The sequence below is a fragment of the Chinchilla lanigera genome, unplaced genomic scaffold (assembly GCF_000276665.1).
Source record: "Chinchilla lanigera isolate Chin_1 unplaced genomic scaffold, ChiLan1.0 scaffold00143, whole genome shotgun sequence".
In the NCBI taxonomy this organism is placed as follows: Eukaryota; Metazoa; Chordata; class Mammalia; order Rodentia; family Chinchillidae; genus Chinchilla; species Chinchilla lanigera.
In genome coordinates, this window is record NW_004955544.1 from 3,001,199 (window position 1) to 3,015,836 (window position 14,638).

A 14,638-nucleotide genomic window follows, 5' to 3' on the forward strand; every position below is an offset into this window, starting at 1 on the left:
AATTTTGCTACATAATCTAATTTTTCACAATTAGCAATACTGATCTTGGAATGAGAAAGAGTTTTTTAAAAGCACCATAGCAGACATGGTCATGGAGCAAAAATTTTTGGTTAAAATCAGTTGAAGAGTTTCAAATCTTAACCAAAAATCCCCAAGAGAATAATCCCTAGCCATATTATATTATTCTGCTCACAACCATCCTCAGGAAAGAAGATGCCCATTAGGAAGAAGCATAAGTAAAGGTTTAACCATGTTGTTCTCTCTTCTCCTTAAACCTATTTCCTGTTCTCCCCTGCGTGAAGCCAGGAAGTTAGTCCTTATGATCCCCTTCATGAAGACTCTGCATTAGTTATAGAATAACTGTTGACTTTTAATTTCTCTATGCTGGCTCCTTCCTAATTTTTTATCCCTTTGCATCCTCCACATTTTTCCTCTTAATTATCTGTCACTTTTCTGCAAATATCACACAAGGTTTGGAACAGTGGATGTTTTTGAAACAGGGTCTTGTTTTGTAGTTCAGGCTGGCCTTGAACTCACTGTGTGGCCCAGGCTGGCCTCAGACTCATGAAGATTCTCTCACTTCAGCCTCCCAAGTGCTGGGATTACAGGCTTGTGCCAGGATGCCCAGCAGAACAGTGGCTCTTAAGGGGGATGCTGCGGCTCCCTTTCCCTGGAGAAATTTTCAGCTGCTACACTTGGGGACTGAGAGGGTGCAGTTGTGTGCTCCTGGCATCCAGGAGATGAGCATCGGTGATGCTGCTGTACATGCTTCTATACACAGGATTGTCCCCCATAACGGTGAATGGTCCAGGCCAAAATATCACTAGGGCTGAGCTTGAGAACACCTGATTTAGAATTACTTATGAAGTATAATTTGATGCCCAAAATGTTCCATTTCCCAGCCACTTGGCAGCATTCCCCATTGTATAATGTGCTGGAAGCTGTGCTCATCATAAATCCCTTAAATGTAGTGCTCTGGCACTTGGGCGTCTAAGTGCTTTTCTATGTGCACACTATTGCCAAAAAGAGACACAAGGAGCTGCTAAGGGGGCCTTCTCTGGGGAGGAGAGTGCAGCTACTCAGGCATGGGGGGGTGTTGGGAAATGTTCATAGCTTTGGAATGCACTACATATTTTTAAACCAGACATGTTTCTCAAGTGCCCTTAAATTCATACAGCAAATTACAGCATGCAGAGCGCGGTGATGCCCAAGATGGCATTTAATTCTCAAGGCAGTGGGCTCACAGCAATAGAGCAGGGATAATGTTCTGTACATATCTTGCAGACAGGTTCACAGGCAGTACTGACATCAACATCAGATTAAGTCCTACATGGGGGTGCCCTGGCTTCTCCCCCACGCCTTGTCTCTGACCATCCCCTTAACCCTTCTGCTGAGCCACAGATCCCTGGGGCCCTCGCTTAGCTCTCTCCAGGTTCTACCCAAATCACTTGGTCACAGTAACCTCTGAGCCTTGGAGGGAACTGGATTTACCTGATTCTAAATGCCAGCATTTAGCTCAGTGTCCTGGACACACCTTTGCTAGACCAGAACTAAAACTGCCCCGAAACGTTCTCAATCAAAAATTAGCACCTGTCATCATACACCACCTTGATGTGTTCCAAGACTAAACTGCAATGTTACTATCAGTGCTGTTTTGCCATGCCTTTGCAATCCTTCGTTTTCCCCTCTGGAAAACAGGAGAGAGGGAGGAGGAGTAATAAATAGTATCCACCTTTGGGGGGCTTTGTGAGGCTTAAATGAGGGAGCTGGAAAGAGGAAGTAGTGCCCTATTAGAACCTGAGACACAAGGAAAAATGTGTACCCTTATTTACAATCTTCCAATCAGTCTCCAAGATTTTGAACCAAGTGGAAGAAGTTAATAAAGACCGTACAAACAAAACACACACACACATACACACACACACACACACACACACACACACACACGCACAAATACATACTACACATAAAGCCCACATTGCCCAGTTTATTTGCATGCCACTGTCAACCCATATAAATCACTTAGGGGAAACTGTAACACCTGGCTAATTTGAAATGACTACTACCCTTGCCCAGTAATGCAAGGGCCTCAAACAAACAAGTCTGCCTTCGTTTTTACTTTTGATATTTTGTGCATTGTGAAGTTTTGCATTAATTTTATTTTAATAAATAATATATTATCTTGATTACTGTGTTTTTTGGTACCCTCTTAAATTTTGGTCTCAAAAGTGTTTTTCTTGCCTCCTCCAAATTTCAGCCCTTAGTATCTGGTAAATTATTCTGTAAATTTGAGCCTTATAAAACCTGGATCTGGGGACCCAACTTTATGTTTGTGTCTGGAGCTTTTTACACCTGAATACATTGTCTTGAGTGAATGAATGAATAAATGAATGAATTCCTCCCTCATCTAGCTAGATGTGATGCACATAGCCAATGTAAGAAAAGACTTGGGGAATACGTAAGTGGCATGTGATATAAGACCAGCCCTTCCTGAGCATTCTGAGCTGTGTTTATAGATCACAATGGACCTCTAAAAGCTGAAAACTTGGGCCAAATCACTCGGACATCTACCCAAGGGGCTGTCCTTAGCTGATGTGACAAGCAACACATTTACTATTCTTCTGTGCTTTGCAGGAAAGTTGTTGTCAAACATATTCATTCTAAAAAACCTAAGAAATTATTCTGCATAGCTCTCAAGGATTAAAAAAAAAGTCTTGCTTCCTCTAAGAAACTATATGGGTTTTCCTTCTCTGTCAATAAGAACTGTGTGGTTTTGTCTCCTTTTTCTCTTTGGGTGCCAGGAAACTCAAGATTGTACTAAGGCCACGCAGTTGGCCTCTCTGCTCAAATTGGCAGATGTGTGGTGGTGTGCTGGTCACTGTCAGACAACCCACCTCTCAAAGGGTAGAGCTCATTGAGCCTTGATTTATAACATATGCTGATTCCCACAGTGTAAACTCTCCTCCATGGCCGGCTTCACATTGCTGGGCAGGGATAGGGAGTTGGAGAGCAATGCACAGTAGCCATCATTATACAGCATCTCCACCCCACATGGACCATTGAAGCAATTTGCTTCATTGCACTCAGACAAGCAAAAGCCTCTCTCACCCTGAACCGGACTTTTGAAAACAGCTGTTACTTGTCTTGATGCTTTGCATTACAAATATAATTCTTCTAAAATATCACTGACCTAATATAAGATCCACCACCCGCAGCTGCTATTTATGTTGAAATTAGTTTAAAGTTAAATTTCAGTTCCTCAGTCACACTAGGCACATGTCAAGTGCTCGAGAGCCACATGTGGCTAGTGACTACAGTTTTTGGTGCAGACATAGAACAAATCCATCATTGCAGATAATTCTATTAGACAGTACTGTGAAGCATTTCTGTTAAACTAATTCCATTGCAGTAAAACTAATTCCATTGCTTATTACCTTTGGGATTTTGCCTATAACTGTATGGTATAAAAGGAAATCTGGCCAGAGTTTCCATTGGTGGGAATTATAGAAAGGCATGGGTTTCAAAAAACTACGTGCCTCTAGCCAGAGGTCTCGGGGGGTAATGCTTCCAAAGGCTACATAATAGACAACTTCTGCCCTTGGACTTTGCCAGCAGTCTACAAACCTTGTCAAGAGGAGAGGGTAGCACCTAATGAGCCATTTCAAAGAAAAAACTGTGATGCAAGCAAGAGGATATACATCCCCTAGTACAGAAATAGGCCCTTCGAAGGCATGTACTTCTGTAGTAGCCTGGACAATCATCCCCTCTAAGACGTTCACTCCTGAACTGTGTTTGTCACTTTATGGCAGATGCGATTAAGTTAGGGATTCTGAGACGAAGAGGAGATTCACTGAGATTACTCCAGTGGGTTCAGAGTCATCAGAATGGTCCTTGCAAGAGAGAGACAGGAGGGTCAGTCAGAGAAGGGGATGTGACAGTGGAAGAAGGTATCAGAAAGAGAGAGCTTTGAAGATGTTGCACTGCGGGCCTAGAAGATGGGGCCATAAGGGAACAAACAGAAGTAGCCTCTAAAAGTCAGAAGAGGCAAGGAAACAGTTGGTGTCCCAAAGCTTTCAGAAGGGATGAAGCCCTGCCAACACCTTGATGTTAGCCCAGTGTGAATCATTTTGAACCACCAGAAATATAAAAGAACAGATAGGAATTGCTTTAAGTTGCTAAGTTTGCAGTCATTTGTGATAACAGTGTTGAAACAAAACGTCTTGAGACCCAGAGATACCTGAAACAAAAGGGTCTATTGAGCATTACAAAGGTGAGCCAAAAAGAAATGACCACGTCCCAGGACAAGTTCCTCCAACTGCCAGCAACAGGGCCAGACAGCAATTGGAAAATGTCACCTGGACCAGAGCTAAGAGCATTTTTTACAAAGCAATGTTAAGAAATGTAAATAGCCAAACCATCTGCTAAAAGAAAACATTTTTAGAATACCTAACACAGCACAGCATAACATTAATCTGTGGAGAAACCAATGCAGCTAAAGCAAAAACACAAAAAATACAGAATGTACAAAGATATGCAAAGAAAAACAAAAACATAAAATGAAAGCAGCTGTAAAACCCTTGGTATCTGATAAAACAGAATTAGAACCAAAGAGCACTAAGAGAGAGAGAGACAAGAGGACCGCTTCACAGAATTAAGTCATTATTGCTTGTGCTTCTGATAACAGAGCAAGGGCTGTCAAAAGCAGGAGCTACCAGGGAGGTGAGGAAAACAAGGAACACTTAACGCACATTGACCAAGGCACCCAGCATGGCTCTAGTAAGTAGACAAGCCCTCAGTAGAGATGGAGAGCACCCAGACAGCACAACTCATGTCCAGGCAAGTGGAGGTTGGACACATACAGGTAACTATGCGCGGTGGCTGTCATGCATGTGTGCTCTGCCACCTTAATTCATGCCAGTCCAAACGTCAGAATATGATTCACTTAGAAAAAGCATCTTTGCTGATGTATTCAATTGAAGGTCTTTAAAATGATACTTGGGGTGGGCCATAAATCCAAGTGGTGGTGTCTTCATAAGGAAAGGGAGAAGAAACTTTGGGGAGAAAGAGACATACAGGGAAAGAGGCTGTGTGAAAGCAGAGGACGGGACTAGAGTGGTGCAGCCACAAGTTGGTGTCTTGGAGCGACCAGGGGCCAAAAAAGGCAGGATGGGCCCTCCTCTTGACCCTTCGGAGGTAGCTTTTCCTACCCACAACTGGATTTCAGACTCCACAACTGAGAGAGAATACATTTCTGGTGTTGTAAGTCACCAACATTATGGTAATTTGTTACGGCAGGCCCAGAAAGTAATACCATATGTATAAATGTATGTATGTATATGTGAATCAATCAATCTCTGAACCCTAATTATACAGAATGTGCCTGATTTTCACAGAGTAGTCACAAAACTGACTATATCATAGGCCACAAAGAAAACCTCAATAGATTCCAAAGAATAAAAATAATACAAACAGGATTGTCTGACTACATTGCAGTGAAGCTAGAAATTAACAAAAATTTGCACAGACCTTTACATCTGGAAAAATTTAAAGAGTGGCAAAAAAACATCTCTTGAAATGAAAGAGAAATCCAAAATGAAATGATAGACTTTCTTAGAAATGGTGATAATGAAAGCTCTACTTTTTAGTTGACAGAAAAAAAACTTTACAGCACTAACCTGATTGAGTGATGTACCTTTAAAGTAAAAAAAATCACTTTCAACTCAGACAACTATAAATAAGACAACTACAGAAGACACAATAAAGCAAAGAGAAGGATTATTAAAAGTAAAAGCAGCACTTTAATGTTTGTTTCATCCATAAAACAGAAAATAGCAAGACTAATAAAACACAAATTTGCTTTTCTTTTAGAAGTAGCAATGTTTTAAAAAAAATTCAATAACTAACCTAATGGAGGAAAAATGAGGAAGACAACACAAATACAGAAAGTATGATGAGGAGAAAAATGGCAAGAGGAAGGAAATTAGAAGAAATTTCTCTGGACAGCCTTTTACAGACAAATTGGGAAACAAATACATTTTTATAAAACTATGACTTACCAAAACTGACCTCAAGAGACAAGCTTTGAAATACCAGATTCCACAGGAGAAGTAGAGAAGATGGTTTAAAGAGCTTCCATGCAAAAATAAAATTTAAAAATAAAATATGCAACATCCCAGATGGCTTTGCAGCAGAATTCTCCCCAACTCATCCTGCAAGCCAAGAAACAGAAGAAAAACTTCCACGTTTGCTTTATGGAGAATGACACTGATCTTCCATCTGGCAAAGATTTCACTACAAAAAATTTAGTATATCAATGGCAAAATCATAAATACTCACAAAGCAACCTCAAAACACATTAACATATATTCATCATGACCACTGGAGTTTATGGTACAAAAGCAAGATTAGTTCTCTGTTGGGAAATTCATTAATACAGTATAGTCAATAATCTTGTTAGAACTAAGAAGGAAAGTCATATGCTCATCTCAGTAAATGGGGAAGAGGAATTTGAAAATAATCCAGGTCCTATTCATGTGAAAAACACTCAAGAAAATAGAAATGGATGGATGCTTCCTTAACATCGTGTGTGTGTGTGTGTGTGTGTGTGTGTGTGTGTGTGTGTTACTCCCTAAAGCCGACATCCTATTTAATAAGCAAATACTAGCTGTTGTGGTTTCAAAATGCTCTGTCCCTTCCAAAATGCATGTTGAAGGTTGACTGCCATTGTGGCAGCTCTGGGAAGTGGGGCCTTTAAGTGGTGATAGGTTAAGAGGGGACTCATGCCTTTCTGTCCCGAATGCAAAGATAGAAAACAAAACTGACAAGAGCCTAGCAAGAAGTACTCAAAATATACATGGAGTAAAACTGGAAAGCATTCCTCAAAGACACAAGATTAGTCTTGACCAAATGGAAATACATAATATTTTCTTGGATGAGAGGATTCAACCTCATAAAGAGGCCAAACCTCCAAAATCTGTAAGTTTAATGCAGTTCCCATTAAGAGTTAATTTTTTTTACCTGGAGCTAGAGAAGTTGATTATAAAATTCACTTGGAAGAACAAATAAAAAATAGTCAGGAAAGCACTGAAAAAGATGAAAGAAAGCAGAGCCACCCCTGGCAAAGATTAAAGGTTACCAGCAGTCTCTGCGATGGGAGCAGCCTCACTCCCAAGAGTACTGATTTAGATTGGGTTGTGATTTCTCACCTCTGCAAGTGGCAAGAACTCATAAATGTGGTCTGGTGGTGAGGCTGTGGGGAGACTGTCTCATACAGTACTGGTGAGAATAAAAAATGGTACACTCCATATAAGGAAGTGCAATGACACCTAGAAGGATTCCACACTAACCTTTGACCCAGAGATTTCAAGTCTAAGGATCTATCTCACAGAAATCCTGGTAAAAATGGGAAAAGATGTCTCCAGAAGATGTTCATTGTTGAGACTTTTGCTTGTTTGTGGTGGTAGTGGGGATTGAACCTAGGGCTTTGATATACCCCTCTTTTTAGAGATAAGATCTTGCTAAATTGCCCAGACTGAGACTGAATTTGTGATTCTTCTGCCTCAGCCTCTCAGAGGGCTGTGTTGAGTCATTTTTAATAGCAGACTAGAAACTACCAAAAGACTGTTGAATAAACTGTAGTAATATACTAATGCATTGTGCAAAAGTAAAAGGGAATGAAAAATACCTACATGTATCACTTTGGGGGATGCACATATGAGGGGAATGTATTTTACATGGAGGATGGATGTAAATTTGGGGGAGGCAGAAGGCAAAACTGTAGGGGGTGGAATGGTGAGCTTCTGGTGGCCCCAAAGATATGTCAACCTGGAACCTGGGAATGTGACCTTATCTGGAATGAGGCTTTGCAGAGGTAATGAAATTAAAATCTCAAGCTGAGATCATCCTGGCTTACCAGGTGGGCCCTAAATCCAGTGGCAGGTGTTCTTATCAGAGACAAGAGAAGACAGAAACAGAAGAGTGGGTGATGTGAGGGTGGGAGTAGAGGTTAGAGGAAAATTGTTACAGCAGCCACTACACATTTTTGGTGGTCCCTAGGAGGGGTGTGTGCGTGTGTGCACGTGTGTGCATGCAGGGTATGCTAAGCAAGTCTCTACTACTGAACCACTCTTCCCAGCCCCACTAAGATACACTTTTAAGTGAAAAAGTTAGTGGTGAAAAGTGTATTTGTTGTGTCACCATTTATTCAAGAAAGAGAAGAAACAAAAATATAGATGTGTATATATTTGTACATAAACATTTACCTGTATATATGTGTAATATTTGTATATATACACACATAAATGCGTGTATGTATGCATATAATTAGGTTTTTTTAAAGAAACATTTTCATGGCTACCTGTAAAGAGAGAAAAGGAATAAGGTAGAGGAGGAATAATAAAAATTAGGCTCCTTTGAATGTAACTGGCTTTGTGTGTCTTTGGAACCATCACTGTATTTCACACATTTATAAAATAAAATTTGAAAGACCAATCCATAAAAATCTGCAATAGCTGGCACAGTGGCACATGCCTATAATAAGAGCTACTCAGAGGCTGAGAGAGGTGGATCATAAGTATAAGGCCAGCCTGGGTAATTCAACAAGACCCTGACTAAAAAAAATAAATTTTGAAAGGACTGGGGATGTAGCTTGATACAGGGTTTACTGCGCATGCAGAAGGCCCTGCTTCCATTCCCACTACCTTAAAAAAATCCAAATAAAAAGGAATGCAAATGTATCAGGCCAATAGTTTAACCACACAGAAAAGAAATATCCCCAGTTACCTTATATCATAGTAATTTTTACTATTTACCGAGGTGCTAGAGATTGAATCCAAGGCTTCACACATGCTAGGCACATGCTGCACCACTGATCTACACTTACAGGCCATAATAATTTGACAACATCTTCCTAGTAAAATACACCATAAGGACTAAAGCAACTGCAAGAAAAAGTTTCAGTCAGTAGCCAGGGACTATACTGTTGGTGGCATTGTTGGTATTGTTATTTGAAACATGTATATATGTGATATGGGATAAGCGATGAGTGGGGATGTGATGTTTTATTTCTACCGTGCCTTTTTTATTTTTTTAAAATACTGCCTAGCTATCCACCCATTAACAAGCCCTAAAAATAATGGCTAACCTGATAGTGACAAGATCCCTGGCACCAAGAAACTAAGTTACCCTGTGTGACTGTTGGTACATTATGTCAACTTGAGAAGTTTAGAAGCTTAACTAAGTGACTCAGTAAAGGGTCAGGGTCCTCACTGTGTAAACATCCTTATCCTGTGCAAGAGGAGGGCACAGAGATGGTGTCAGTGCTACACCCGTCATAGGGTAGGTATCCTGCATACCCTATAAGGGAGGAAAAGAGGTTTGTACTCCCCTCTTTGCTCTTGTTGCTTTTGCTGTCTTCTGCCACGTTGAAGTGTCACCCCTGTGCCATGCCACCCTGGCTTGGAGCCAGCTGATTATGGCCTGAAACCTCCACAAACCATGAGCTAAACAAACCTTTCCTTCCTTAATTCTGCGCATCAGGTATTTTCTCTCAGCAACGAGAGAAAAGTAACCAAGACACCCTAGGAAAATGACCAATTCTAGATCAGAAATACCTGGCCATGCAAGATGGCAAGGAAGCCATCTCAAACCACTGGAGTCATACATAACAAAAGGGCCCAGGAGTCACCCAGGAGAGGCTTCCCTAGCCAAAGACAAGTGAATCAGAGCATCAACAAAAGCAACTCCAGTGGATTAAGGAACCATCAACATGCTAGATTCATGTGCTGATATTACAAAGAAAATCTCAAAAATTAAAACTAAAGTGGCCACCACTGCACAATGGTAGCAAAGTAATTCATAACCAAGTAGATCAGGAAGTTTCTTTTTATAAGGTTGTATCAATCAGTAACTAGCAACAAATCATAGGATTAAAGTATAATTCTTTTGCAGCTCTTAGGGAACCAGTGGGTCTAGACATTATCAATAGCTGCTGATATTGCAATAATACTATAGGCTCCTATAAGTCACCCAGTAGATGGTATTTGGAGGTCTTGCCACCCAGTCCCACCAGAAAAGAAAATATATAAACTGCATTGTGTTCAAACCTTTAGATCCAACTACCATATTATAGGTATGTTCTAGGGAACATGTTCATAGGGATACAATCAGCTCGGTCCAGAAACTGGAGATTCATAGGACATGTAACCTGTTCAACAAATTTCATGTGTGTCCAATCCAGTGGGCTGAAAACCAGACACAACTCTGAGAAAGAACGTTCCATCTACTAGGACTGCTACAATCAAAATGACATAACAAGTGCTGGTCGGGCTATGGCGAAAGTGAAATCCTGGTACACTGCTGGTGGGAATCCAAAATGGTGTGGCTGCTTTGGAAAACTGTCTGGCAGTTCCTCAAAAGGCTAAATATGGAGTTACCATACAACCCAGCAATTCCAGTCCTAGGTATATGTGTACACCCACGAAAAATAAAAATATATCTACACAAATGTATTATCCAAAGCATTGAAAGCATTGTCCAAAGTCTACTGTTATGATTCCGTCTATTAAAGAGGTCTGAATGGGAAAATCCATACAAAAACACATAGAAATGAGGAGTGACAGCTTGGGAGTTTTTCTTAGGTGATGAAGATGTACTAAAATTATTATGGTGATATTTGTACAACTATGAATATATTAAAATTGCTGAATTATATGCTTTAAACAGTTAAATTGTATGGTATATGAACTATATTTTAAGAAAGTCTTTACCAACAAAACCCAGACATTAAAAAATCATAATAAGTGAGTTGAATTTGGATTTTTGGAGTTAAAAGAATGACAGACAAATGGGAAAGTGAACTTTGGAATATTTAGTAACATTAAGGAATAGATGCTAAAGGGGTTGGGGGTTTAGCTCAGCGGCACAGCGCCTGCCTGGCAAGCCAAGGTCGTGAATTTGATTCCCAGTACCTGAAAAAAATAAAAAAAAGCAGGAATAGATGCTAAAATAGAAGGATACTGACATGTGGGATTTTTCCCAATTTAGCAGTACATACTGAAATACTTATAGATGAAATGATACAGTGTGTGGGATGTACTTCAAATCACAAGAGGGGGTCATGGGTGAAGGTGTAGACAAAATAAAATCAGCCATGACTGACCCATGCTGAAGTCAGGTGAGGGCTGTACACATACCCATTTTACTATCTCTGATCATATACCTCTTTTTATGCTTTAAAATATGATTATTTACTTATTTACTTATTTATTTGTGTTGGGGATGGAACCCAGGGTATCATTCATGCATTCACACACTCTACACTGAGCTACAACCCAGCCCATTTTTATACATTTAAGTCCCCATAATTGTAAGGTTTCTTTAAAAACACACACACACGTTTTTCACTTTGTTTTTAAGGCGTTAGTTTAATTTCATAGAAGAAATATTTTCAAACAATACAAATGACACAATCAGAGAAAACAGTGACAAAAACAGAGATGAGTACTGATTATAACTTATTCCCACAAAAGAAGGTTACTTATTTCAGCAATTATCAATCAAAGCCTGACAATACAGTGATTAGATAAAAGTAAAAACCAAATTCCCTTTTACACATGGTGCTGTTTTTAAAAACCCAGGTGGCAGAATTCTGATCATTTCTGGACCAGAACTGCTCCTAAAACATGGCAGAGTTTCCTTTCTTGCAAGGCCCCACATATGCACAAATTTTAACAGCAGATGAAAATGCCCCTTAAGCAGACATGTGCTGTTTTCTGGGTGTGGCAGTTTTAACTAGCTGGCAGTCACCAAGTCAGGAATGAGAAGCGAAGGAGGGTGCTTTGTGTCCTCCTGCTTGCTTGGGCAGCATTCCTCCCATGCCGTGCATGGCACAGAATCGCTCCCTTGTCCTCTCTCACTGGTCTGCATTTGCTTTCCTTGCTAGAGTTCCATTCATCTGCAAAAGCAGTCACAGGTGGGGTGGCAGGGAGAGGTGACATAGAAAGATGGCAGACACAGGTGTTCCTTGGACTGACAGCACAGCAGGGGCTGCAGCTGTTTTTTTTCAGGGCAAATGTGAGATTCTTTAAAAAACAAAAATCTTGGAGGTGTCCACCTGGACATCTGCATAACCCGGGCAGTGACAGTGGAAAGCTCTTGTCAGGGGGCTTTTGCTATTGGCCCAATGGGTTTAAAACTTAATGGGGTTAGCAAAAATGTTGTCTCAACCCACCAACTCACTTACAGAGAGCTACTTAGGGCAGTTGCTAAAAGTGGTACAGAGTTCCTGCGTCCAGGGCACGGTCCCACATCTAGGGAGCCGTGTACGTGAGACTTGAACACTCTGGCCTGCACACACCCCAGCATCTAGCAGCAGATGGCTCTTGTTAGAGTTTAAGCTCTCAACAGCTTAGGGGCACAGAGAGAGGGCCTGCTCAGCACTGTTGTCTGCAGACTGGCAGCTCTCCTAAAGAACTGATGCTCTGGGGCTCTACCTCTGTCATGGGCTGGTACAAAAAGGAATTGGCAAAAAAAAAAAAAAAAAAAAAAGGCAAAAAAGCAAGACTAGAAGCAGGAATACATAACAAGAGATGACATCCATGAAAAGCATAAAGTTTTCAGTCTTACCACCACTAACAAATTCCTTTGTCCGTGATTGGTCGCATGTCAATGAAATGCTTTTACAAAATTCATTTTTAATAAATGTAAAAAGGAAAGTGGGTTATATGGGGAGGGAGGGTGTTACAGATCAATGAGAAGAGACACCTGATTAAAAGGGACATTTCTAGGGGAGGGGAAGAAAGATCTAGGAAAAGAATGTTCTGTTTTCTTTGACATTTCCTGTGACTACCTCATTCACTCCTCCAAGGTCTCAGAAAGGAGAGTGCATTTCACATATAAAAAATATGTATGAGGCAAACGATTTCTATCACTTGGCATTTAAAAGAATGGCATATTTCATTACATTAATTTTTTCCCTCATGAGCTAGTTCTACGATTTGGTGAAGAACACTGGGTAGACTCCAATATGGGGGGGGCGTTCTGATTGAATTCAAACACTCTCCTATAAATGACTCATTGGGTAACTCGAGGTACCCGCATGTCCTTCTCTCCACAAAAAAAAAGCACCTTCCAAGGTTATGTCTATACTGTGACGCTGTCTTTACCCTCGGCTACACTGCAAGTGTGCACGCTAAGCTCCCTCATACTTTCCTTCCGGAAGCAGGAGCCTATCCGCACCTCTTCCCTTAGGATGAGATGGAGAGTGAGTGCGAGAGTTGGGGGTGCACTCGATCTGACCAGTGCAAGCAGTGTGGACAGCCACCGTGGACAGGCAGGTTGAAACCTGGGACGCCGGAGGCTCTGTCACCGGCTTCAGACTTGTGGGAACACAAAAAGATGCATCAGACGACAACACAGCAATGAAGAGCAATCAGTGCCCAGTACACACGGGACACTGCGCCCAACACCGCACACACGGTTTATAAATCAGGACTGAACCACTGCAGCTGATGTGTTAACATGACACAAAGAGAGCAAGAGTGTACAATACACATGGCACAAGCCTATGAGAAACGGATACAAGTGACAAATTTAGTACATAGTGTTTGCGTTTCAGGTGGCAGAAACAAAACCGGCCCCAAGTCCCATTCTACTCCATGACAATACTGAAGAACAAAATTTCAGTCTTAAAATACATCTTAAAGTCAGTATTTTCCTTCAAGGAAAAAAAGTACTATAAATAAATTACAATACAGTGAATTTGCCTGAACTCACTTCGTTTCTGTCTTCCAGCCTTTAAGTCAAATAAAACAGCGTAAAAACTGTACACTCTTAACATGATAGTTGATCTTTTATAAAATAACCTGTCTTCAGAGATGTCGATTTCACAACAAGGAAAAACCAAGCCCTGTTGCCGTCACTATTATAAAATATATATGTATAGATATATGTTTCTTTACAAAATGTGTATATTAATAGCTTTGCACAAATATTTTAAAAGACAAATTTAGCTAATCTAAGAACTTCATGAAAATAAAACAGGCAGATAAATACTTCATGTGCACAACGCACTACATCAAACGTCGTCGGCTGGGAGAGGAGGTATGTTAATCCTTGGTCTTGTAAAAAATGCTATCTTCTCCCTAGAATTAGAAAGAATTACAGGTTAGAAGCTCATCTGAACATACTGAAAGCCGACTGGAGGCTCTTATGACAACGATGTTTCTGCTTGCTCACGGAACAAAATAAATTTAAGTTACCAATAACACATGTGTTTGTATACAGAGTCTCTAGAGAGATTTCTACCACTGAGCCACCTACGCACCGATTGTATACAGAGTCCCTGAGTTTTATAGAAGTGCAAGGATAGCAGGGGTTTATTAATTTCCATTGCTCAAAACAGTAGCTGGTATATAGTGAGTGCCCAGGAAATATTTGTTCTATTTTTATGTGAATGAGAAAAGAAAACCTGTATGGATGAATGAGTTCTAAATCATAAGCAAAGGACATTATAGTATTTCATGCTAGTTCATCATGGGGATATGAATATCAAGGGTATGCAATAATTTCGGCTAAAAGTCAAAGAAGTATTATTCAGGAATAAAAGTATCTACCATGTGGATGAACTTTAAAAACATTA

At 40.5% G+C, this 14,638-nt stretch overlaps 1 protein-coding gene across 1 annotated transcript in view; it reads right to left on the bottom strand.

Annotated features, from left to right (window-relative positions):
- Positions 1-11,403: 11,403 nt before the first annotated feature.
- Positions 11,404-14,638, bottom strand: part of Wwc3 (WWC family member 3) — a gene marked incomplete at its 5' end in the record, with an annotated part of 113,917 nt that continues 110,682 nt past the window's right edge. Inside the window, 1 exon segment of the mRNA XM_005411401.2 lies at positions 11,404-14,141. Coding sequence (XP_005411458.1) covers positions 14,075-14,141 — 67 coding nt within the window. The 3' untranslated portion in view covers positions 11,404-14,074.